Source organism: Nipponia nippon, unplaced genomic scaffold (assembly GCF_047370975.1).
Source record: "Nipponia nippon isolate SJK-2023a ecotype South Korea unplaced genomic scaffold, ASM4737097v1 scaffold_2, whole genome shotgun sequence".
Classification (NCBI taxonomy): domain Eukaryota; kingdom Metazoa; phylum Chordata; class Aves; order Pelecaniformes; family Threskiornithidae; genus Nipponia; species Nipponia nippon.
Genome location: NW_028262336.1, coordinates 126,860,644 through 126,883,774, shown reverse-complemented (window position 1 = coordinate 126,883,774; position 23,131 = coordinate 126,860,644). Strand labels below are relative to the sequence as shown.

General features: G+C 41.6%; 1 protein-coding gene across 6 annotated transcripts in view; it reads right to left on the bottom strand.

The window, feature by feature from the left end:
* The window catches only part of TENM4 (teneurin transmembrane protein 4), a 615,630-nt gene that overhangs the window by 125,188 nt on the left and 467,311 nt on the right, over nucleotides 1-23,131 (bottom strand). For all 6 annotated transcript variants that reach the window (XM_087756918.1, XM_087756912.1, XM_087756914.1 and 3 more), the window contains one exon: nucleotides 6,144-6,329. In XM_087756918.1, coding sequence (XP_087613044.1) covers nucleotides 6,144-6,329 — 186 coding nt within the window. The remainder of the gene's footprint in view (nucleotides 1-6,143; nucleotides 6,330-23,131) is intronic.

The window sequence follows — 23,131 nt, the reverse complement described above, 5'->3', positions numbered from 1 at the left end:
CAAGAAGGCTGTGTTAGGCATCCAGTCATCTTTGCTTATTAAGATCAGGAAGAGAAACAGGAAAGTTTCATATATATATTTATGTGTTTATATACATATATATATGTATAAATATATATATATATATGGCAGAATATTGTAATTCTCTGCTCATTTGCAACAGTCTACCTCTGTTTTACTGACTGCTTTTCTTTTCATCAGGAAAAACAGAGTCATTTGAAAGTGCTCCACCTCGCCTGATTGTCTTATATTTTTCCGCACAAAGAGGCACAGTTCTGTGACCTTACCAGACTGGGAGAGGCTTTTCCCTGGATCTTCTTAATGGTAATGCATTGCATTTATACAGCATCCTCTAGCCTCAGATCAAATTACTTTACAAATATTAAATTAACCTCATGGCAGCTCTACCAGATAGGTAAGTATTAATATACTCATTCCAAGGAGGGCTAAAGAAAAAAAAAAAAAGTAAGTTATAGATGTAGTGGGAGCAGTCACGTGCCTGATTCCCATGGAACATTAATTTGGAAAACCACCTTCTAATCGATTTTCTGGGGTCGAACAGAAAGTTGGTGGCAAAGACGCAAGCAGAAGTCAGGAGTCCTGCCTCGGAGAGCCCTTGCGCGTGCCAGCAGGCGGCACTCTCTGTCCTAACAGCAGCTGGGCTTTATTAATAAACAAGAGGCCCCGAGTCTTGCATTTCTCTCTTTCATTACCTGCTTAAACATTATTTCCCTTGTTCTCTTGTCTGCTCCCTTCAGTCTCTCTCAGTTGTGTCCTGGTACCCTTTTGAAGACTTTTTGTTTCAGGTTCGTTCACGCAGACCGCCACCTGGGAGGTCACAGCCCTTCCAGGAATTATTTTTCCATCCTGTGAATCTAATGGATCCGTCGAAGCACTATTGTAAGTCAGTGGAGAGGGCTGGGAGGATCAGAGCTAACCTAGTGTGGGGCAGTTATGAGGCTTGGGAATGAGATTAACTAATCAACCCAGTGTAGTGGTAGTGATGCGGGAAGCACGGCATCACCATCTGCTTGGAGGGTGGCTGAAGCCTGGGAACGTGTCGCTTGGATTTTGACATCCAGAGCAGCCCAGCCTGTACGTTTGGGCAGCAGTCATTGTGCAGATGATGGCAGTGGAGGCAGTTGCCAATGCCAACCATATGTCAGTTATGTGTCAATGTTTTCCTGTAATCTGAAAAACAATGGAGGCCTTCTATGGGAATATTCCATGGCAGCATAAATCTTTCTTCTCTAAACTTGTACAGTCTCATTCCCATGCTGTACTTCTGGCATTAAAATATCTTATTATCTACAGACACTCCTTTGGAAACCCTGTGGGCACGTGGGACGTGCTGAGGAATGATGTAGGGGCTCAGAAGAAAAGCTACTCTTCTAAGGTGTCCTCTACACCCAAAGGCACCGCACTCAGGTCCATGTCACCATGACCCTCCTGGAAGCCACTGTCCCTTCAGGACTGCTGTGAGGGGAGCTCATGTGAGCATTTTTCAGTCCGAAAGCCCTCTCATTTCACCTGCCTGAGCTAACTTGGTTTGTTTGGTCTGAAATACCTTGGGAAGGATAACATGAGCACTTCTCTTCGTTCATAGAAAGGGAGGGAGGGGAGAGAGAAGTGGGAGATGCTAGGGGCAGGTCTTTGGGTAGGACTTCTTCCCCAGCACACTCTCCTTCTTCATTTTCCAAATATTCTTTTTCCCTTTATCTTCCCCATGGGGTGAAGTGGGCAGAGCCTCAGCGAAATCACTGGAGTTCAACAGATCACACAAATTTGAAGGAGAGGAGAAAGTAGCCCTTCATTGCTGAACCAGTGATGGCACAAGAAGTTTATGCCACAGGGGCAGGGAAAAAGCCTGTCTTTGAAGTTCATCTGTGCTTAATATTTAGTCAAATATGCTGCCAAACTACTTAAGGCCAGATTACCTTCAGCTTGATGCAAAATCATGTTGGAACAAAGCAGCAAGCACATATTTCCCACTGACTGCTATAAGCATGGCCTTCTCTTGCCCAAAGGTACCCATCTCAACCGGGCAGGGTGGGTGCCAGAGGGTCAAACACAGCTCAGCTTCTGCTGCGGAGAGCTGACTATCTGCTCTGTTGGGCTGAGGGTAGCAAGAACCTTCCCCAGACACTGCTGGGCTTATTTTATGTTGGGCTGTATACAGACCAAGCCTCTTTGTGGATTTCAATGGCACAAGTGATGCGTTAGAAAGCTGGGGAAAAGAGACTAGGATCCACCTGTAATGTGCCTTGTCTGGATTCCAGCTGCTCCGACAGAAACTGAGAAGCACTGATTATAACCCCAGCTATTCAGAACATGTGTGATTATTTATGCAAGAAGGCTGATGAAAGGCAAACTTAAAGGGGCAGATTTCTCAAAAATCAGAGTTTTGCTAAGTAAAACAAAAACCAGCCCAATGGTGTCATAAGCAGAAGCCCACGTGGGATGGGCTGTCTGCTTGTCTGTCTAGGCACTTCTTATTGCATACATCACCAGTGCGTGCCAGGACCAGATTTTCAAAAGGACTTAAGCATGTAGAGATCAATGGCAATTAGGCACTGAGGTGCTTTGCAAATCCTTCTAGGTAGATCATTGTGTGTTTGGAGAGGTAACTGCTGGTCCCTCAGCACTCTAGAGACCCTGTAGCATTCAGGTGCAGCAACTGAACTTCAAGTGATGGCTTCGGTCTTGTGTCCAGGCTGTTCAAGGATGATGAACATCCCAACTCCACCACACGGGGAAGCCCTCTCTGTCATTATTTTTCTAAATAACCCTAATATGAATCAAAGGATTAAGGCTTGTTGCTAGTAAAATACCATACAGAGAGATTCACATGTCACCTACAACCTCAGTGCAAGGCCCACATAGGAAGAGTGAAGTCTCCTTTTGCATCTCTGAGGTGGGATGCGGAGCACCTGGGGCACTATCCGGGCCAGATCATCAACTGTATTAAATGTGAGGCTAGGCTGTTACGGCCCTGGGAAATTTCTGGAGTTGTTTATTAAACCCAGGAAATTTTCTGTGGTGCCACCTGTGAATCAAACCCATAGAGCAGCCTACCACAGAGCTGAGCTGTAATCTGGCCTTTCAGAGCCCACAGTAAGAGGGTTGATTTCACCTTTAAACTCAACGCTCCTAAAACCCACCATGCTCCCTGGATGTGGTTTGGGCCAGAATAGAAGAAAGCTTAATTCTTGCAATGTTTCTAACTGGGGGCGAATTTGGAATATGCTGCAAAGCCCATCAGAGGAATCTTGCATTGTGGCTGTTGTCACATTTTTTTTTCTGTTAAGAAATCAGAGTAAATTGATTGAACCATTCTGCTGGGTTTCAGGATTTCTGCAGCTATATGATCAACTTTCTGTTCTACTCTTTTCCTGGATGCACTAAGTTTGCTGAATTAGGATGATGAATGCAAGCTTCTGCATCGATTTCCTGGTTGGGAATTAACTGGGGTTCCTCTAATGAAATCTCTGAATGTGAGCAATCAAGTATATTTGGTAACACAACTTTTTGTATGAGCAAACAAAATAATTAATCCACTGGGATCAGAGTTCCCTTGAACACCGTAAGAAAGAGCCTCCTATGACCTACAAAACAAAAGGGTTTCTTACTCTCAAACGTACTCAACAGGAAATGGAAGAAGTGTCCTTTACTTGTATCGTCCATTGCTACCATGTCACCTGCACACATGGCAATACTGTTAAAGCATCACTTCAGCAATGGGGTTTTATGCTTGTCAGTGCTAAAGCAAACCGGGCCATGACACAGACATATATGGAATTACTGTCAACAGAACAAGTTGCCATGCAGGGAAATTACACAAGGACAAGGGGAATGCTTTCCACATACTTAATGTAATTCCAAGTCAATGTCCTTTCATCTGTGCCAATATAAGTAGCTTATTACTCCTTCTAAGGCTATTCAATTTTCTTGGATATTTATGACTTTGCCAAATCTCCTTTACATTCTACACATTTATCAATGAAATATTCTGTAGGAAATATGGTTTATAGCTTCAGAGGCATGAGACTATGTACAAATTTGTTGCTAAATCACCATGCAAGAAGATGGGGCGGGGGGAAGTGAAAAGAAACAGAATTGCTCCAGCACTCTAAGTATTAAAGAATGATTCCTAAACCTAAGGAATGATTCCTAAGGCAGCACTGCAATAGGAAGGTAGCACCACACAAAATGATAGTGTGCACCAGTAAAATCTCGATGCTGACTGCATTGCGGTGCTGGCCTTTCCCATGATGACACGGACTCTTTATACTTAGAATGAGGAATACTACAGATAATGGGATAAATTTAATTACCATGAAAGATAAAAGCTTCTTGTTTGAGAACAGTCCGGCCATATCAGCTGTGTGGAGAAATATCATATACCAAACTAGTGGCATTTTGGTTTTGCAGCAGAACTAATAAAATGGCACTGAGGGTATGAATCAGGCTTTTTTTTTTTTTGTGCATAACTTACTTTCATATAAAATTGTCCCTTGGATTTGGGGCCTTTTGCCGCACATTTTTTTTTTTTCTTTTAAAACCCTTTCATGAATCTGTGTTGCTTTCCAAATCAAAGTACTTGAACACAAGGCTATAAAATAATATTATAGAAACACAGGATTCCAATTAACACAGGACTGCTCTCTTTTCATTTTGAAGTCATTTAAGGGAGGGGTTATTTTTTAATCCCTTCCTCATGAAAAGAAATGAAAGCTGCTAGGGACATAGAAAAGAAAGCAGAATGTAATGTCTAGTGAGACAGATGAAGTTTCAAGAGCTAGATATTTTTCATTAGGGAATGCATGTGGAGACCATAATGTGATAGGGTGACATTAGCATAAATAAATGATATATAGAATTGAGCCACAGATATGGTTTGTGCCATTACCCTAATGCTTGAATTAAAATACTGTGATCAGGCTTCATTCCCTGTCTGTCCTTGTGTGCGCAAACTTACCCGGTGTTCAAAGAAAACAAGCGATGTCTACATATAACTAAGTTGATAATCCACACAGATAACTATGCTGACATTTGCCTGGGTATTGCTAGTGGTTAATTTTGATGTAGTGTGATTTATATGTATCATGGCATAATGAAAGCAACATAGAGGTAAATTTTCTTACATTTAAAAGAAACTGATTAAAACAATATGACTGGAGGAGAATTCTCACTCTGGAACAACTTTTCTAAAGTCAATTGATTTTTTTCAGATCTGCACAGGCATTATTGAGAGCAGAACCGGATTCACTAATTTAGTTTTCCATTAATGTATAATAAATGGTATCTGGGGAGTTTTAATGCTACTGATTTTGTAGCGTGACTATGGAATGGTGACTGAAGTGGCTGAATGCATGACAGTCAGAAAAAAAGAAGGGAAAATGCATCAAGGAGTTAAGTGAGATGAAGGAGGAAGGTAAAGCCAAGCCAGTTCATTAATGATGCTGCAAATTCCTGAACATGAGAACTGCACCTCTTTGCTTGATTTTGGCATATTGGTGGCACTTTATTAATAATAATAATAGACATGACACTGAGAGCTCAAGGTAAGTGCCAGGTGCATGAGGAATACAGAACCAAAGAGAGAGGGAAATGAAGTGGTTAGAAAGGTAGCAGAGCAGACAAAGGATAAGCAAGAGAGGGTTGAATACCAGCCAGAAGTCATCTGACTGCAGCTTCCTCTTTTATACTGGCAAGCAGAGTGGCAGTGCAAATAATGGAGCAAAGAAAAGGAAAAAACTTTAAATCAGCTGCATGTTTCTGAAAATGCTGTCGCCATAGCAGAGAGAAGCCTTGGAGGCCACAGAAAGACCTTTTGAGAGAGGCAAAGTGGGGTGTTTTAAGAGCATCTAGCTGACATTTGACGGCTTGTCTCTATGAGATCAAACACCACATAGGTGTACTTCATGTCTGATAATAAAAAATATATATAGCCATGTCATCAACAAATGAAAGGACATTTTATCTTGTTCCCACATGAAAATGTATGATGTCAGAACTTGAAATCCAAGAACAAAGGTGCTCATGCTACACTAAGTCACACATATTCAATTAAGCATGCGCCTTTTCTCCTCCCTGATCATCAATTATTCTTTTAAAAGTAGTCGGTTTTTCTTTCTCCCTACCAATAGTGCAGTGCTCTCCGTTCCAGCCCGGGCTGCATTCACACTTGCCATCCCGGCATGTCCCGTGCTCATTGCAGCGTGGGTGACACGCTCGCTGATCACAGGCTGTGCCCATCCATCCCTCCTCGCAGCGGCAGGTGCCTCCGACACAAATGCCATGTCCTCCGCAGTCCGCTGCACAAATCTCTGTGGGAGAGGAGAGAAGAGAGAGGAGGGGATATGGGTGGGGAGAAGGGAGAGGGGGAAAATCCAGAGTGTTATTGTTAAGAAAAGCAGCCACACTTCACTACCTCGCCTTCCAGCGCAATGAAAGGAATTCCTGGAGCTCATAACACTAATCCTTCCTGACAATAAGAATCTAATAAGTACATTACAAAAAAGAGACGGACATGGATTGCAGAGGGCTGCTGTGATTGATCCTCCTATTTGCTTTCTAAGTCTCTTGCACTCCTTGAGCTTTTGTGATCACCAAATCCGAAGGGGAAGGCTATTCCAATAAGCAGAACAAAAGTCACATTTAATTAAAATCTGGTTAAGTGTGGAAACAATGTGCTGATAAACTACTGATGCTGAAGTTAAGTGCTGGCAAAGCCTGTTTATGGCTTGTTAACCCACAGTTCTGGAGTTGGGATTCATTAAAACCCTTCTTCTCTGATAAAAATTAATATAGAATATTTGTATTTCTACTGAGTCTGCACATCTGCTATGTCTCTGTTCTCCTACCGCTCCATTAGAAATCCCCTCTCAGGCATTCGGAGGTACCACCATGCTCTTTTTGTGAGCTACATGCACCAGAGTTGATAGGATGGTGCTTGTTCCCAAGTCTTATTGGAGTTAATGGAAGCATGGAGTCACAGCTGGGCATTTTGATACTTACCTCCAAAAAAGAGAAGAGCTAAAGGACATAGGCTTTTCAGAGGTGCTGGCCTTCCCACTCTCCATGAGCCCCAGTAGGCATGAGGACACAGATACGCATAATATTTTGGCCCAGCGTGAGGCTTTTGGCTAAAACCTGGCATGCCCTTGGCATGAATTTGGGAGACTTCATGTTTTCATCTGCACTGTATTTGTCTGGAAAAATTGAGACTTAGTGGAGAACAGGTACCCATGAGTCAGATGTTAAAAAGCTTGTCACTGCCATTACTATATAGGACTGATTTCAAGGAAAAAAAGTAAAACGAAATACAGATGTGGTGTTATACTGCAGATGAAATGAAATGAATCTATTTCTTCTTCTCCAGGCTCACCACCTGACTGCTCACTTTCGATCTCTCATAAACCATGACTGCACTCTCCTCAATCAGAGGAGAGGCAATTCAGACTATATTTCAGACTATCAGGTCTTACCCCCACTCTCTGACTTCTGACTGGTGCATCTAAATAGGATCAAACTTTCCCAAATGTTTTGGACTCAAGCCTTCTGCTTGATGGAGCCATTTTATAGATTTTACAGGGTAGGGACACAGTTCCCTTTGTGGAGAGTGGAAAGAAGATGTGAACAGAAGAAATGCTGAGCAGGGCTGGGCTAGAAGCCCAGAAAGAGGTACCAGGGCACTCTGCAGAGCACATTTTCTCTCTCTTCCCCCAGATATGTACCCAAAATGAATATCTCAGACACCAACCCATCTCCAGTGCCTCTCTTTGCACTTCTGAGCATATTAAGTGTGGGATTCAGGCCTTGAGGCTTGTGGAGGGGCGACTGGTATTATACAAGACATTTACTTCAGGTCACTGGCTGCCATAAAATATTCAAAACTACTCAGCCTGCATTAACATCACACCTCACTGAAATTCAGCCTTACTTAAGTTGCCTTTAGTCTTTTGCTAATTAATACCACCAGGAACAGGAAGCTTAGGCTGTTCAGGGACTTTTGATACGCTCCTGACGTGGGGCTGGAACATCCATTTCAACTCCAGGAGGAAGGTTTTGCATCATAGGAGAGAGCTGGAAGGCCTTCAGCCCCTTAGGCTGAAATGGACTCTTGTCTCCAAGGATCAGAGAGCTCTTTAGACAATAGTAACTATGATAGCAATAATAGCAATGCTTTGCATGCCTAGAAAACACCTCATGTTCCACGTGCAACAAGAACACAATATTTAGCCTCTGCTTACTACAGCTCAAGCGGTGAAACAGTTTCCTGTTGAACTCCTTTTGCTGCAGTGTCTCGGATGTCTCCAAACACTCTCAAACATTTAGTCCTACATATTTATATCTCTAATGAAAGAACTTTGGAGTTTAAATGTGCTTAAGACACTCAGGAACTTGCCTGTCCCATTTAGAGTCAAACTGGCAAAAGTATTTGGGCACCTTGGGTGCTTAAACCAAGGATGTGCACATAGCACTTGCTGCCTAGATGTAACAGAATCTAATGTAAGTTTTATTGGAAGGCAGTAGAAGTTACGCTATCACTTAAGACACGGCTGAGGAAGGACTCCTGAGTTGCTGCAAAAGTTTTTACTTTGCATCTGGCACTGAGACACAGATTTTCACAGCTCCTAGATGCGAGGGAGGTAATATCATACTACAGTGCCCGTTATGAACAGAAGGGATGGGCAATTACCGACTTGCTAAAGGGCTGGAGCCCAGCCGTGTGTGTCTTCTACCCCCTTTCCCCAACTGCCAGACAGCACTGCCATGGAGCGTGGGCCGGTCAGGATGGGATGTGAACACACAGGACCTGCAAGTTAGCTAATGTAGCAATAAAGCTGCACTTAAAAAAAAAAAAAAAATAAAAAGTTAGCTCTCCTTGGCTGACCTGACGAACCAAGTCTGGGGGAGGATAAAGGAAACAACAGATAAAAAATAAAAAGCTAGGTTTATGGTACTAAAATTTCAGCAAGCTGAGAAGAAATGCATTGAGATAGTACAAAGGCTGAGACTGCTGGTATTTAAGCCCAAACTAGAAAAGTATCATTGTAGCCTCTGGTGCTTCCCAGCAGTCTTTCACCATAGGGCTACTCTAGCGTTGGACTGAAACAGCTCCTGTGGTTATCGGTTTACATTCTTTATTCATACTTGTTGAACTTTGCACTTCAGAATACTAAGTAACATGTAATTTTTCTTGCTCCCAGTTCACCAAGCAATCCAGAGAACTCCAGCTGGGTTACTTCACATCTTCATTATGTCCTGTTCCCCAGCGTTGACCTTCAGGGTCCCATCTCTAAATTGGGGATAGCACTGGTATCCCCAAGCCCAGTGACATGCACTGTGAATAACCTCCACCACTGACTGTGAAGATCTGAAATTCCAAAGAGACAAATACCTCCAGCGATGGACAGAAAAACTGGCATCTTGGAGGACTCAGCCCCTTGCAACTCCAAAGTCCATGTGAACATCTTAAGGACTTTACTATTATTTACTTAATGTTTTATCTTTAGTTTGAGAATATTAATGAGTCTGACTGAGTACCAGTGGTTATTTTTTGACGTTAAGATGTTATTTCTGTTTTGACAGATAAAGTAAACAGGTATAAAGAAGTAAAGTGATGGGTCTGCAGGTATACATGAACTCTGTGACAGGCACAGAACCTCCTAGATGTCCTGATATCCAGTCTTGTATCCTGTCAATAAGTCAGGGAAATGACAGTAAGTCAGACATCTACAGGTTGGTGGTGCAGGAAAAAAAGCAGGGACAAAAGGAAGCTATTTTGAGTGATAGTCAGAAGCCTTCTTGGAGTTATTTAAAGGTGTAAAACTAGGATAATGGAGTGACATTCAAAAAGGGTGACGAGAGGAAAAAAAGCACTTTCTGAAAGGCAGAATCTCTGTGGAGTCGTTCCTATGAAAAGGGACGGAAAACCCACTGGGACATTTACAGCTCCACTGAAATATTTCCCAGACAACATGCTGCCAAGGAACAGTTTTGCACAAGCGGGCCAGGGACACGCACTGAATGATCTAAACCAAAGAGATCTTAGGCTAACCCAGAACGGGAACATTTTGGGTTTCATCTCCCACCCAGCTGAGACCCCAGCCATACCACCACCCACACATGCAAGAGAGTGCAGGCTCCAGCATATGAATGCCTAATTCATATATAACAGATATATAAGGTGGTTTGGATTCCCAGGCCCCAAGAGCTGTAATAAAGACCCTCAGCTGTGAAAAACACTTGTGAAGAAAACTACTTACGACAGTCTCCCTAAAACGGAGTTTAATTATTTCTGACAGGGAACCAGGAGCCAGGAACTCTCAAATCTAAATCTTCCATTTAGCTGCCAATTTAAAGATAGATGGGAACCATACAATTTAAATAGCCTTACAACACACATCCTGCTGTATGCCCTGGCCCTTTATGACATGGTGCTCTTAAATGCTCACAGGTTTCTAATGGATGATTAAATAGTCAGAGTAGCTTTTACTTTTCTGGTGGCGCTCAAAGAAATGATCAAAATGGATTTCAGATTAAGTTTCCACTTAAATATGGGTCTTTTCGGGCAGCTCAAGACGACTAAGGCTGATTTACAGAAAAGGGCAGGTGAATCGTTTCTTCGTCATTCAGTCCCAGGGACAGAATTTGCCACCTCTGTTCTTATTACAAGCTGCATTTTTTTTGGTACATTTCCCAATTCTGTTGTTAAAATTAGAGGACATGATTAGCTACCATCTGAGCTCATGAGCAAATGAGAAGGAAAGCTTTTAATTCTCCTATTACAGTATTCATAGACTGGCCAGCTGCACTATATCGCTCCTGCCTATTTAAGCCTAGTTAGAACACTGCTTGTGCATAAAAGACCTGCCTGTTAAATATTTTCACACCAGCTGTTCCCAAAAGGTGACTAAATATTTCCTTTCATCTTTAATCCCTTCCGCTGTTTGTATGAACAGCTTAGCCATTCCTTATCCTTTCCTAGAGGTGCAGTGTGTTTTACTTCATCTTGACGTGCAGCTCTCAAAGCCGCCTGTAGTTCCTTGAAGGAAGGCGATCCTCCGAGCAAATCTGGTGCCCAGTTCTAAGTGCAAATATGAGGTTTACTGTCCTCAAAAGGTACAATCAGCCCATGCACCTCTGTGGGAAATACCTGGACTTTGAGTAATACCCTGTAATTTGCTCCCTGACACTTGCACTTACCAGAGGGCACTGACGGACGTTAATAGATTCGTGGATGCAGGGTTTTATCTAAGGAGTCAAGTTCATTTCTACTCTACCATCTGGGTTTTCACCATGTTACTGTCTAGGATTGGTGTCTTCCATTGCCTGGATTTCACCTCACCTTATCTCACACTCTTACCTGAAGAACTAAATTGAGCCTAGTTGCCCTCTGTGGGTCAAGGAGGACAGACAGGTAGCTCCAGAGGACAATTCACCTGAAACCTCTTTCATGGAGAACTTCTGGAGCAGACCGTGCTCAAGGCACTGTGGGGTTTTGGGTGGTTCACCCAGGGGTCTCAGGTGCATCATAAAGATTATCCTTGAAAAAGGATAAAGATTATCCTTAAAAAAGGATAATGCCATTCCAACAGGATTCTGGTTATTTTTAATGCAAATAATCAAAAAAGAAATGACTCATCTACAGTTTCAGGACCTGCTCTATTCCATCACTGCTCACCCCCACCGGGAACCAGCCCATGAGGCCAGCCTCAGCTGCCTGCTGGCTAGTTTTTAGACAAATGGCTTTTTTTTTTTTTTTTGTCATTATCCCCTCATGACTGGGGGAGAGATTTCCCTCTGGTCTGTAAAGGCTGCCTCAGAATTCCTCAAGGCTTTCTTAAAAATCCTAATCCACCTTGAAACCTACCCAGAGTCTTGATAGTGGCTGCTGATGTGCCTTAACTTCTCCATACTGCATTGAGGAAAATCGTATTGTAATTTTATTCTACCTCCATCATCATGTCTCTGCCTGTTGTTGTTCACTTAATGCTTAAGAATCTCAGCTATCTGAGGCCAAAATTATCTTTTTTGTCCTGCGTTTGCACTCTGCCAGGTGTAATGAGGTCACAGTCCACTTCAGAAGTAAGAATACTAAAGCAATTACTCATACAAATAAAGACCTTGTACCTGATTCTTTCTTTCTTTTCTTTTTTGCATATCCTGCTAAAAGCTGACCCAAATCTGTCCCCTTAAGAATAAAGTCTGCTATGCTGTCTTTGATATTTCAGAAGAAAAGTGGGGAAAGGAACCTATCAAACACTAGCCATCAGTGTGATGCTTTGTTCACGGCCCTTTTTAATTGATATAACAGACACGGCGGCTTCCAACACAGGAAGTGGCATAATCCAGTATTTCATATTATTTTCACATTAGATTAAAGAATTGGGTTGGGAAAGGGATAATGATGTCAATTTGTTCTTCATTTATGGCAAATCCATTTTTATATGTTTACCCCTATCCCCCCAAAATCCTAAAATTGGCTTGACAACAGTTTAAAGCTTTCCAGCTTAGAGAAGAGCAATGCAGATGAAAATTTTTCTTTAGCATTCATGTGATGCAGAATCAAAGATTTAGCTGCTTCTGACCTGCCTGCTAAATCCTTTAATAAATATGGATTTAGTGCTAAAATATAAGATCAGGTGAAATTGCTCAGAGCTTCCTGAAAACTGGGGCAGTTCCACTGACCTTCACCATATTAATAGAAAATTTAATAATTAAAAATCTGTCTTAACTGGGATTTTCCCATTTCAAGTTGGCTCATCTGAGGCAATTTCCAGCCTCAGATAGATTTTTCCAGAAAAGAAGCACAGGAGAGACGCACTGCACAGAGCTAAAAGGCTGAGTTTGGTGAGGAGCTAAGCCTTGTTTTCACAACCTGCATTTGCTTTAGAAGGCAAGTTATGGGGAATATCTGGGAAAAGCATCTAATTTAAAGATATGGATGGAAAAAACAGAAGGTTCACGATCGGCACGATTTAGATAGCAGTGAAGTGCTAAATACATTCTTCATAATGAAACGCATTTGCAGTGTTATGAAACTCTCATTTATGTGATTCGAGAACTCTGTAGTGACATATGAACTCCTCCACTGGAATCGAAGAAGACATAAAGCTCATTAGCTTTTAAAACCATTCTTTTTACAAATGTTACAAGGAAAGATTCAAACTATGGAACAAGGCGAAACCTGAAAGGAGAGGTCTGAATTTTCTGTCCTTGCCAGTAACAAACCTGTAGCATGAAATCCTATAAAAACCATCCCGTTTCAGTAGCGGGGAATGGTTGTGCAACTTGTGTCAGTGTCACTAATTGAAGGTCATGTGTTTTTTCCTTCAGAGATCATGTCCTAAAAGCAAGGTCTGCGTAATTTAATGCCTTTACACAAGTAATCTGTTTACCTATTTTGACACATACACCAATTATGTAAATACTGCTAAGGAAGAAATAATAATTATTATTTATGTTAATAAATATAAAACGTGTTTGCTTTTATGCATGTAATTAAACTTTTGGTACTGAGACGACTGTCCACTCCACTCAAGGATCTCAATTCATTTTACATAGCTCAGCAAACTGAATATATCTGAAAGGTAACAGTTATTTCTTTTCTTTCAATGGATGAGGAAATCAAGATTAAAGGATGCTCTCCAGAGACTGAAAAACAAATCCATCAGCTTTGCTATTAGGAAGAACACTGACCTTCAGTGACGGTTTTGAAATGTGACTCGGGACACCTGAGTTTTCACCTACTGAACCTGAAGCCCTGAGGAGCATCCTGGCGTGCCTGCACTGGGGAATGCGTAACCTGCCTTACGGCGTGACCCTAACCAGGATACCTGAGTTACCTAAATGCTGATTCTTGCCAGGCTCTGCAGAAGGAGGACTGAGTACGGGTCTTCAACACATGTGCAGAAGGGACAACTCTGCACTTGCAGAAAAGACAGGGTATGCACAAAGGAGGCATAAAACATGTGCATGACAGAAAAGGAGAAAGTTTTTACTCTAAGTGGTTGAGCTGGCTTAGCTGTCTATCTCTAGGAGAAGGGTTGGTGAAAATCCCTAATAAAAGAAAGCATCCATCTCTGGCCCTCAGCTAGACAAAAAAGATTAAGCCCACTTCAGCCCTTTCCCCCATTTTCCTCCTGGTATTTAGTTCTTTGCTTGCATAAGCAGCTTTGTGTTTAACTGAAAGGCTTCTGCAAATCCTCTCCTAGGTCTCCTCTGGAGACTCAAATCAGGAATCTAGGCAGCTCTGAGCTGCCTAACTTGAAGAGTCTACAGAGCAGCTGCTCACCTGGTGCTGAGCAGATCCAGGAGGTCTATCCCATAACTGCCCTGGAACCCAGCTTCCATCTCTAAAATGAGCAATGAATGAGTTTGGTATAGTAATAATAGTAATATACTATAGTAATAATAGTAATATACTTCAGCTGATGTATGTCTGTCCTCCAGGACTGAGCCTTTTACTCTGTAAATGTACAGCACCTAGCACAATGGGACTCTTGGGAGCTCTTGCTAGAAACAGTAACAGTAAGGATGGGAGCAGTCATTAGCAATCCCCGTGCTAATGGGTCACAGCTCTTACCCGATCTGTGCAGCTGCACAGTGCACAGTGGTACAGTTGGGATGTCTGTTAAAAAAAATCTCACTTTTAAGTGCAATTTCAGCCTGCTTCATATTTGCATAAAGGTTTTCCAGCTCCTGTCTGAAAAGCTATAACTCTGTGAGATGAAATTCCATTAAACTGGCCTGCTGCCTTTTATCAGTCTCCAGTTTCTACAATATTTATACCCTATTTTCATCCTTGCCTTAAATGCTAGGGACTGACCATCACATTGTGTCTAAACCATCTCCTCTGTAGCTGTGATTTACTTTTGTACTCGTGTCAGTCTTCCCTTTATTTATTATTCTGAACTTTATTTTAAATTGTCTCTTGCTGTTGAATAGCAGGACATGAAATGCCAGGTATTGATGGACTTCAGTCTTGGACCTGAGATTTGTTGAATAAAAATAAATATCCCAAAGTGCAGGATTATATTTTTCTCTTTGATGCTTAATTGGATCTCTGCTTTCTCGGATGTGAGTTAAAGCTTCCCAGAGAAGAAAAAATTCCTAATATATTAAATGAAGTTCCTAACAAGGATTCTTCCCTGGACTAATTTTAATTTCCTCTCTGTGTCCATAAGGAGGAGATAATTTGACAGTAGAAAAGCCTTTTGCTCATGCTTACAGTCATTAAAAAGAACTAATTTCTTTTCCAATTCTGTACAGTTTGGTTCTGTCTAAAATAAATTCAACAGAGCATTTACAAATGTGTGCACTGAAGCGATCACAAGCTAGATTTGCTTGGGGTTCCCTTATTCAGAGCTCAACACTACTATATAGAAAGTCCCAACACAGTTTCTTTTTTCTTCAGACAACATTTCACCAAGGAACTTAGAAATTTTATTGTTATTCGTCTGTTTCAAAAGGAGACACAGAACATGTATGAAATGTGCTGGGCTGACATATCCAGAAGTTAGATGTCTGTCTGTCCACACAAAGGGGATGCAGCAGCAGCTGCTCCAAAAGCTTCACGCCTGCTGTGCTGTCCACATACCTCAACACTGGTCTGGAAGGATCACCTTTACTGAAAAGAAGCAAAGCTTTCTCCAAAGCCTTTTCAAACTTTCCTCTGTCAAGAGCATTAGAAAGGTGCTCATTAGTGCAAATTGTGATGATAGTTTTTAGAGTATGAACACCTTGCAACTCGGAAGGGGGCAGAGAGGCTATACTAAATCCAGCGCATCCACTTCAGACAGCTTATTAAATCGTGGATTTCTGGCCTTCAATAGACACCAATCCGCTGTAGGACAATCACTGGTCTTACGCTATTTTTGCTTGCTCATTTTTTACGTTATTCTGTTTTACTGACTCCTAGATTATTTTCCCTATTATTTAACCTCAGTCATTCTCAATTGGAATGAAACATGATTTGATGAAGCTGAAAACATCCAATAAACCTTTGCAGAAACTCTGATCATGATGAGCTCCAGTTGGGTGGGAGAGTAAGGTCACAGTTGCAGGAGCTATCCACCAACAACAGCATGGAATTGACTGAATACAAGTGGAGAAGCCATGATATGGAACCTACGACCATCCTTGCTGAGCCAATTGAGTGAGGTATGAGAGGACAGTCTTGATCCAGCCTAATCAAGGTAGATAACGGGCAGAGCCTGACTGCACACAATATCCACCCTGCTGATATTCCAGTAGTATTTTGTTAAAAGAGGGAACAGTCAGAAGCAGAGGTCTAGACTCACAAAAGTAAGAGGATGCCTACACCGTCATCTGTGAGTTGGTTACAAACCGATTGGCCAAACTTATTGAACGTCATGTTTCTTCACTTTGAAAGCTGCACAACTGCCATCGAGCAATTCTAAGCCTGCAAGAAACATACACCGATTCCGACGGTTTTACGAGCATGACCTATTCCATGCAGTGACTATAACGTTTCAGATTCTCAGCTGGCTCCATCAACTGGTTTTATCTCCAAAAGAACTTGAAGAACCAGTTCACATCAGTCTTGCAGGACAGTAGTTTTGTCCTCAGTGACAGCTGGATTACATTTACAGTGTCAAAGAAGTACTTAATATTATTTAAAAAAGCAGCTTCATGACAGATATTCTACTGTAGAGAAGGGGCTAAATTATGACCGGTCCCCATGGATATAAATTCATAAACTGTAAGGACTCTAAGGCTCCTCCTTTCAAAAGCAAAGTCAGAGAATAAGCCAAAATTCAGTCATCTGACACTCATAAGTTTTCAGTGATACAAGTAAACATGCTAATTGCTTAGCCATCCTCAAAACACGCTATTTTAAGGGTAGCCTGTTTTAACCACGGAATTTAACAGCTTGTTGTGGTGCTGTGAAACATCTATTCTTCAAATTAGCCAAATTAACATGAACCCCACAGAGTCCAGTACATCACTGCTGTTTTCAGTCAGAAAAGTCCACATCACAAAGCATAATTGATCCAAACAAAAAGAACTTTTGAGCTCATGGTGTGACTGCTGAGGTCACATGTGGAGATAGGGAAGAATGCTGAACTAAAATTGGCATGCTGGGAATCAGCCCTAATTGTTGTAGAAAACAAATAGGGAATGGAATAGCCTACTCATTGCCCTTTAAGGGGGTCCATAAATTTGCAGTGATGCTGGTACAGCTGATATGAGAGAAAGAAGCTTTACTCATCACAGTATGCCTAAGGTCAGTGAAGACCAGGGATTGCTTGTTACACCACTGGACGTACACTATTCTCAGCCTGAGACATGACCTAATCAGATCAAATGTCTTGTGATCTAATGGTCAGAGCCAGACTGATGATATCACCATTTCCACTGGTTTTGGCCAAGTTTGAAATGACAGCTAGAACGCAAATTTTCAGTTCCTTCAGTCTCTCCCTTGGTCATTGTATCTGACCAAGACTGCATGGACTGCTGCAAACAGAGAAGTGGCTAAAAGTAAGATCCGAAACACATCCTGAAGCTGACAGAAGTTTAATGGATCTCTGGTTGGCCAGAAAAATATGCTAAGACAATTTCTCAACTACCAGATTGTAAGTAGGAATCCATATTTGAAACATAAGTTATATTTTATATCTTATGGAGAGTTTTCTCCCTCCCTTTAGTATGTCCTTTTCATCTGCTGACCACAAAGATACTTGGACTTTTGAAGAACTGGACTCCCCACAAAAATAACTACAGCCCATCTCAATCACTGCCTTTTTTTCCCACCGCACCAGGGTCTCCTTATGCACATTTTCAATAAACAAAGTGAAAGGGAGTAAAAGGGTATTCAAATTAAAGCCTTCCCGAATACTTTTATTTCAAATGTTTCGGCTGTTTTTAGTCTTTTATTGCATTTTTAATAAAAAGCTTAGAAGACTTTAAAGGGTAAGTTCATCTTGGCAATGGGTAGGCTAAAATCTGTACTCACAATCCCAACTACATCAAAAACTTTATGTTTTGTATAATGATAGTTCTTGTTAACACTGTTGATTCTCTGGATTCACTTATTCCTTCAGAATTCACAAAGCAGATATCTGCCAGGCAGAGCCTGTGATAGCCTTGTGTAACAGCGCTGGGCTGCACATACTTTATTCCCTCAGAGAGAAAACTTCTCTCCACGCAAATAAAATGGGGAAGATCACAAGTTCACAAATCAGCATGTTATGGTTCTGCAAGGTTGAGGATGAAATCCCTGCTGATACAAAACATTTCCTGGCCTTCAACGACTGTTAAAGGACCAAGGTAAGGCCTTCAGGAGTGGGTTTTCAATTTTAGTATTGAGCCAGAACAGATTTTGATGGTATCTTCTGAAGCTTAGCTTTGAAGACGCTGTGCTCCCATAATTTCAATTGCCCCAGACCAGCAGTGCAGTGAGATGAACAAGTTACAAGCTGAAGGAAGATCATTTAAAGTGGCGTTTGATAACATAGCTGTGCCCAATATCTTCTTCTTAAGCCTAAAAGACCTAAAATATATGGATGTTTATCAATTTCAGGCATTGCATCCTGAGGTTTAGTTCTCTTGTTCTTCCCCATGTGTTTTAAAGCTAAGAAAAAGACAGATCGGTGATTTCTTAGGCATTAAAGGGGGCCCTGGTCTGTAGTAAGGTACAAGCCTGTATCACGTGGCAGCTGATGTAACATCCATCTTTTACAGAGACATTTTTGCCCCTTAATGAAGAAACTGATGGTTTAAAGGAAGAATTATATGAACATTTTCCAAGGATAGATTTTTATCTTGGTGGCCTTAGGCACAACGTGAATTTAACAGGAGATTTTGTTTTGTAAGGTTGACACCAATAAGCCCAAGGAAATAAATTTTTATTACACGTTGTGTTAATCCTGGTGCTGTTTGACCAATAGGATATGATGTTGTCTGGTCAGATATATGAGAACTCTGTTTCTGGGTGTCTGTGTGTATGTGTGCAACAATCTCCTGCACAATTCTCGCTGAAAAAAGCCATTGGAAGGTAAAGGTGCATTTGCTCTAGCTTTGCCTCTTTAAAAGTTCATTCTTCTTGGTCTCCTTATCTACTAATTGGAATACAGAAAATGTGCTTATTTCAGTGAACTGTACAACTTTGTGGTGGGGAACTCTGTTGGGTGCTATCTGAAAGACTTTCTCCATTGTTAATTTATACAACTAAATTGGTACTAAAAAATTCAGTCATTACCATTAGCTGATATAGGATCTTAAATCTAATCGTTGTTTCTGAATGGACTTGAATTGACCCATACTCCTGCAAAGTAAACATCGACTTCAATGTGCTGTGCAATCGTTTACAAGAATATGGCTTCCTTGCAATCAGAGACATGGATACACACACCGTGCTAGTTTTATTTTAAATCCAGCTTCTCAGCCTACCAAAAGCAGTAAAGCCACGGAGGACTGTTTTATAACTGGTGGGTAAATACCTGGTCTTCTGCTAGCCCTATGGATACCCACACTATTTCCCCACTGTGCTTGAAGGCCAGGTTTATCTAGGCATATCTGCAGGTATTGTGATCACTACATGGCAGTCTGAAGGCCCTCCTAAGCTGTTTTTAACCGATCACACAGGCTAAGAGGGGGTTTCTTATTTTTTATGTTAAATGCCTCAGTTCTGTGACTGCCTCTCTCCTGAGGATTCTGTGATCATGATGCCTGCTGAGTCTTCGGCAGTTATTTGGCAGAACTGAGAATCTCTCAAAAACTGAAACCCCGACTGCTCCAAAGTAACATGAAGCACCCAGATAAGAAGGCAGCTGAATCGAGGACTCAATTAAGCTCTCTTTCAAGGATTTCCAGTTAACTAAAATCTGAACAGCCCTCTGCAGAGTCTTCTCTGCTCTAGGACAACTATCCCACTAAATTCGTAATGTCATGGGAAGCCTAAAAGCAGTAGGGGATGACATGGAACTGGGCATGAATCCAAAACTTTGTTTTTTTCTTCTCTGTCCACTAAAGAGATTTATAACCTTTCTAGCCAGAGCAAGTGTGGTCAGGATGAGTGCCGCAGTGCAGGAAATGCCGAGGAGATGGATGGTCTGAAACTCTATTCCTGTCCCAAACGACAGGCACTCTGTGCCTAAGAACGATGCCCAGCTGACATTAAGGGCATGAAACCCATCCTCAACTTTGGCATCTCTTTGGATCGGCCCAGCAAGTTCATTCTTTTCTTTGAGATGCCAGCTTGTAGCATCTGCCTTGACCTGGTAGTTGCGATACTCTCCCAAGAAGTGAGAGAGCCCATCCAATGCTTTCTCAGACTGAGGAGACACCTGCTCTATGGGCCACAGAAGAAATTTAGGAACTTAAGGTAGCTTATCAATAGACAGTTCTAGACAGTGGGGTGTCTCAGAAGTTGAGAAGAGGTTCTGTGCAACGCTGTAGTAAAGTTAGATAATCGTAAACGTCTAAACATCTTTGTGATCATAGACCTTAGTAACAAATTTTGGCAACAAAAAAAAGCAGTATTTCCTCCCTGTCACAGAGGGGGAAAAGGGCAGTCATAAAGTCAAATGGCATATCCTCAGAAAACATTGTTAGCAGCAGAAGTGGTGAAAGAAGCTATAAGTAAGACCAAAGTACTAGATTTCATGAGATATGGTCACACAAGCTCAGCCTCAGTCTCTGGCCAGGCATGCTCTCTCAGCTTTTTCAAAATGTGAAGAAAAACATCGTGACTTCTAACTTCTTCACTGAGTCCCAGCTTCCAGTTCCCAGCTCTTATCATTAAATGTACAGCCCATGATTTATATCTCCGCTGCTAATTTAGGACCGCCATATACAAAATACTCTTCCTGTTACTGCTCTTCTCCAGTGTACTTTTAAAGGTCTGAAGTACTGCACTGGATGACAACTGTGCATAAAGTGAGTCATTATGAATGAGGGATTGAGAAGGAATCCTGATCTGTATGCAGGTCAATGTACAACCACTGTCAACTGCCCAGAAAAAGTCAGTACACTTATTACACAGAGAACATAATTTCTATTGCTGCTTTGTATAATCAACTTCCCAATGATTCTAGTGAAGATCATGCATGTCAAGATGTCAACTAACAAACAGAGAGCAGTGTGAACATCACTGATTTCAATTTGAGGAGACTGAAGGACAACACCAGATAACTTAATTCCTTTAAGAAAGATTTTGCATCCAAGCATAATACTGTTTTGATGAGCCTGGGATTGTACTGATGCATCAGTGAGATCCCTCTGGGAAACGCTGCATTCCCCAAATGCAGATAACCTGACTTACCTATTCATTTCGCTGCAGTCAGCAAATATGTCTTATGGTACGTGGTTTGTTGCCTCTTGATTAGCCAGAAATACTTCGTCCAGTTTAAATAGGTCAAGAGTGAGACTGTATCACACATTAAGTTCTGTTTCACATTGCAGCACAGGCCATTTCCTTCTTCCCACTATCCTCAGACAGTAAGAGGTTAAGAGAGCTGCCCTATAATGGCTTCATTAGTTGCCAGAACTGGGAGAATGAAGTCCTTTGCTAGGGCTCATTAAGAGGTGAAGGGAGATAGCATGCCAAAAGCCTGGGATACAGAGGATCTGTGATGGGAGACCCTGGAGAAAAGGGGTTAGGATGAGTGGTTCCTTAATTGTCTTTCTTGTGCTAAGCATTGCCTTGGACTTTTTAGCTGAACTGGGTTATAAAGGACCTTTTTGTATTTGCTTGTGCAACAGTTCTAAGATGCAAAAAGGAAGGGATTTAATTCTCCTATGGAGAAACCAAAATGCCACTTTTGCTGCTCAGTACAGGTTATCTCTGGACTTATCTCTGCACCTTTCTTTAAAAGACTTCTTTTTTTATATTTGGGAATCTACCAAAAAAGAAGTGCATACTGAGGGAAAGGAGATCCTAAGAAACTGTGCCCTGCATGAAAGGGTGAAGCATGTTTAAGAAGCATTTTTTCAGAGTGAAAAATCTGAGGCAGTATGGCAGCAGCCCTGTCTCAAGATATACTGGCAGTGGGCACACACATAAAGCAAAAAAAAAACCCCAACCATATCATTACTTCTTCCTACAATGAAGTGCAGAGTAGAATTCGCAAGCAGTTGAATCGCAGAACTTGTCTATGAAGACACAGGCTAAGTGGAATGAAAAAAGAGAATATAAACAGGAACCAGAAGTCTCTCTAATATTATTATCTTGTGAAAACTAAGGGTTTTATCCAGCAATCTGTGTTCCTCTAAGATTCCTGCTAAAGGCAGGTGAAATCTACCTACTTAGCTGAAAGACTGAGTCTAAGGTTCAAAGATAGTCTAGTTTTAATTTCTACATATGACAATCCACAGACTTTCACCTAGCTGCTTCCATACTGACTGATACCTTCTAAATTAATACAGCATACAGCATTTCAGATAGGTATTAGTCTTGACTTCAAGGTGTTAAGAGCTGGAAAACCCACTGTGCCTCCTTGTATTTTATTCTGGGTTTCCAGATGATTCTGCTGTTCTCAGGGTTTGCTAGTCAGTGTGGTTTACAAAAGGGGCTGTCCTTGGCACTAGCCGACGTAGGCACAGTCCTATAGATTTCACTGGGACGGAACACAGTCCTGACTTCTTTGCTGAGCTGAGGTTGATTTATGCAAGTACTTAATTCTTTCACTTAACAATTCTTCTGTTCTATTTGGTCCTGTTTTATAGGACAATAAAAATCTGGCCCCTTTAGTCCCTTCTACAGAACCTCCACCCCACTGGCGCGGGCAGTGTGTTGTTACGTGTGCTAACGTGCTTGCTCACTCTATTTTAATCATGCAGGAAGAGTACCACGCATCCTGTGAGTAAATTTGTCTTTCAAATCAAGTCATCAATTCAGTGGAAAGGTCTGGGTTAGAAATGGAGGTTTACAAATCACCTCAGCTGTGATTGTAGCTGTGAGGCACAATAACCTGAATGTTACAAGCAGCTCAGTGAAGAAAAAGGTCTTGGAATGATGCTCAAGTTTGTCTCAAATAACCTCACACTGCCAAAGAAAGTTTGCACTAGATGGATTTATAAAAGCAGTATAAGGAAAGCTTATAAATCATCTGTACATGACCCTGCAGGTTAACAAAGGGAAAGCGAATTCTGTTTG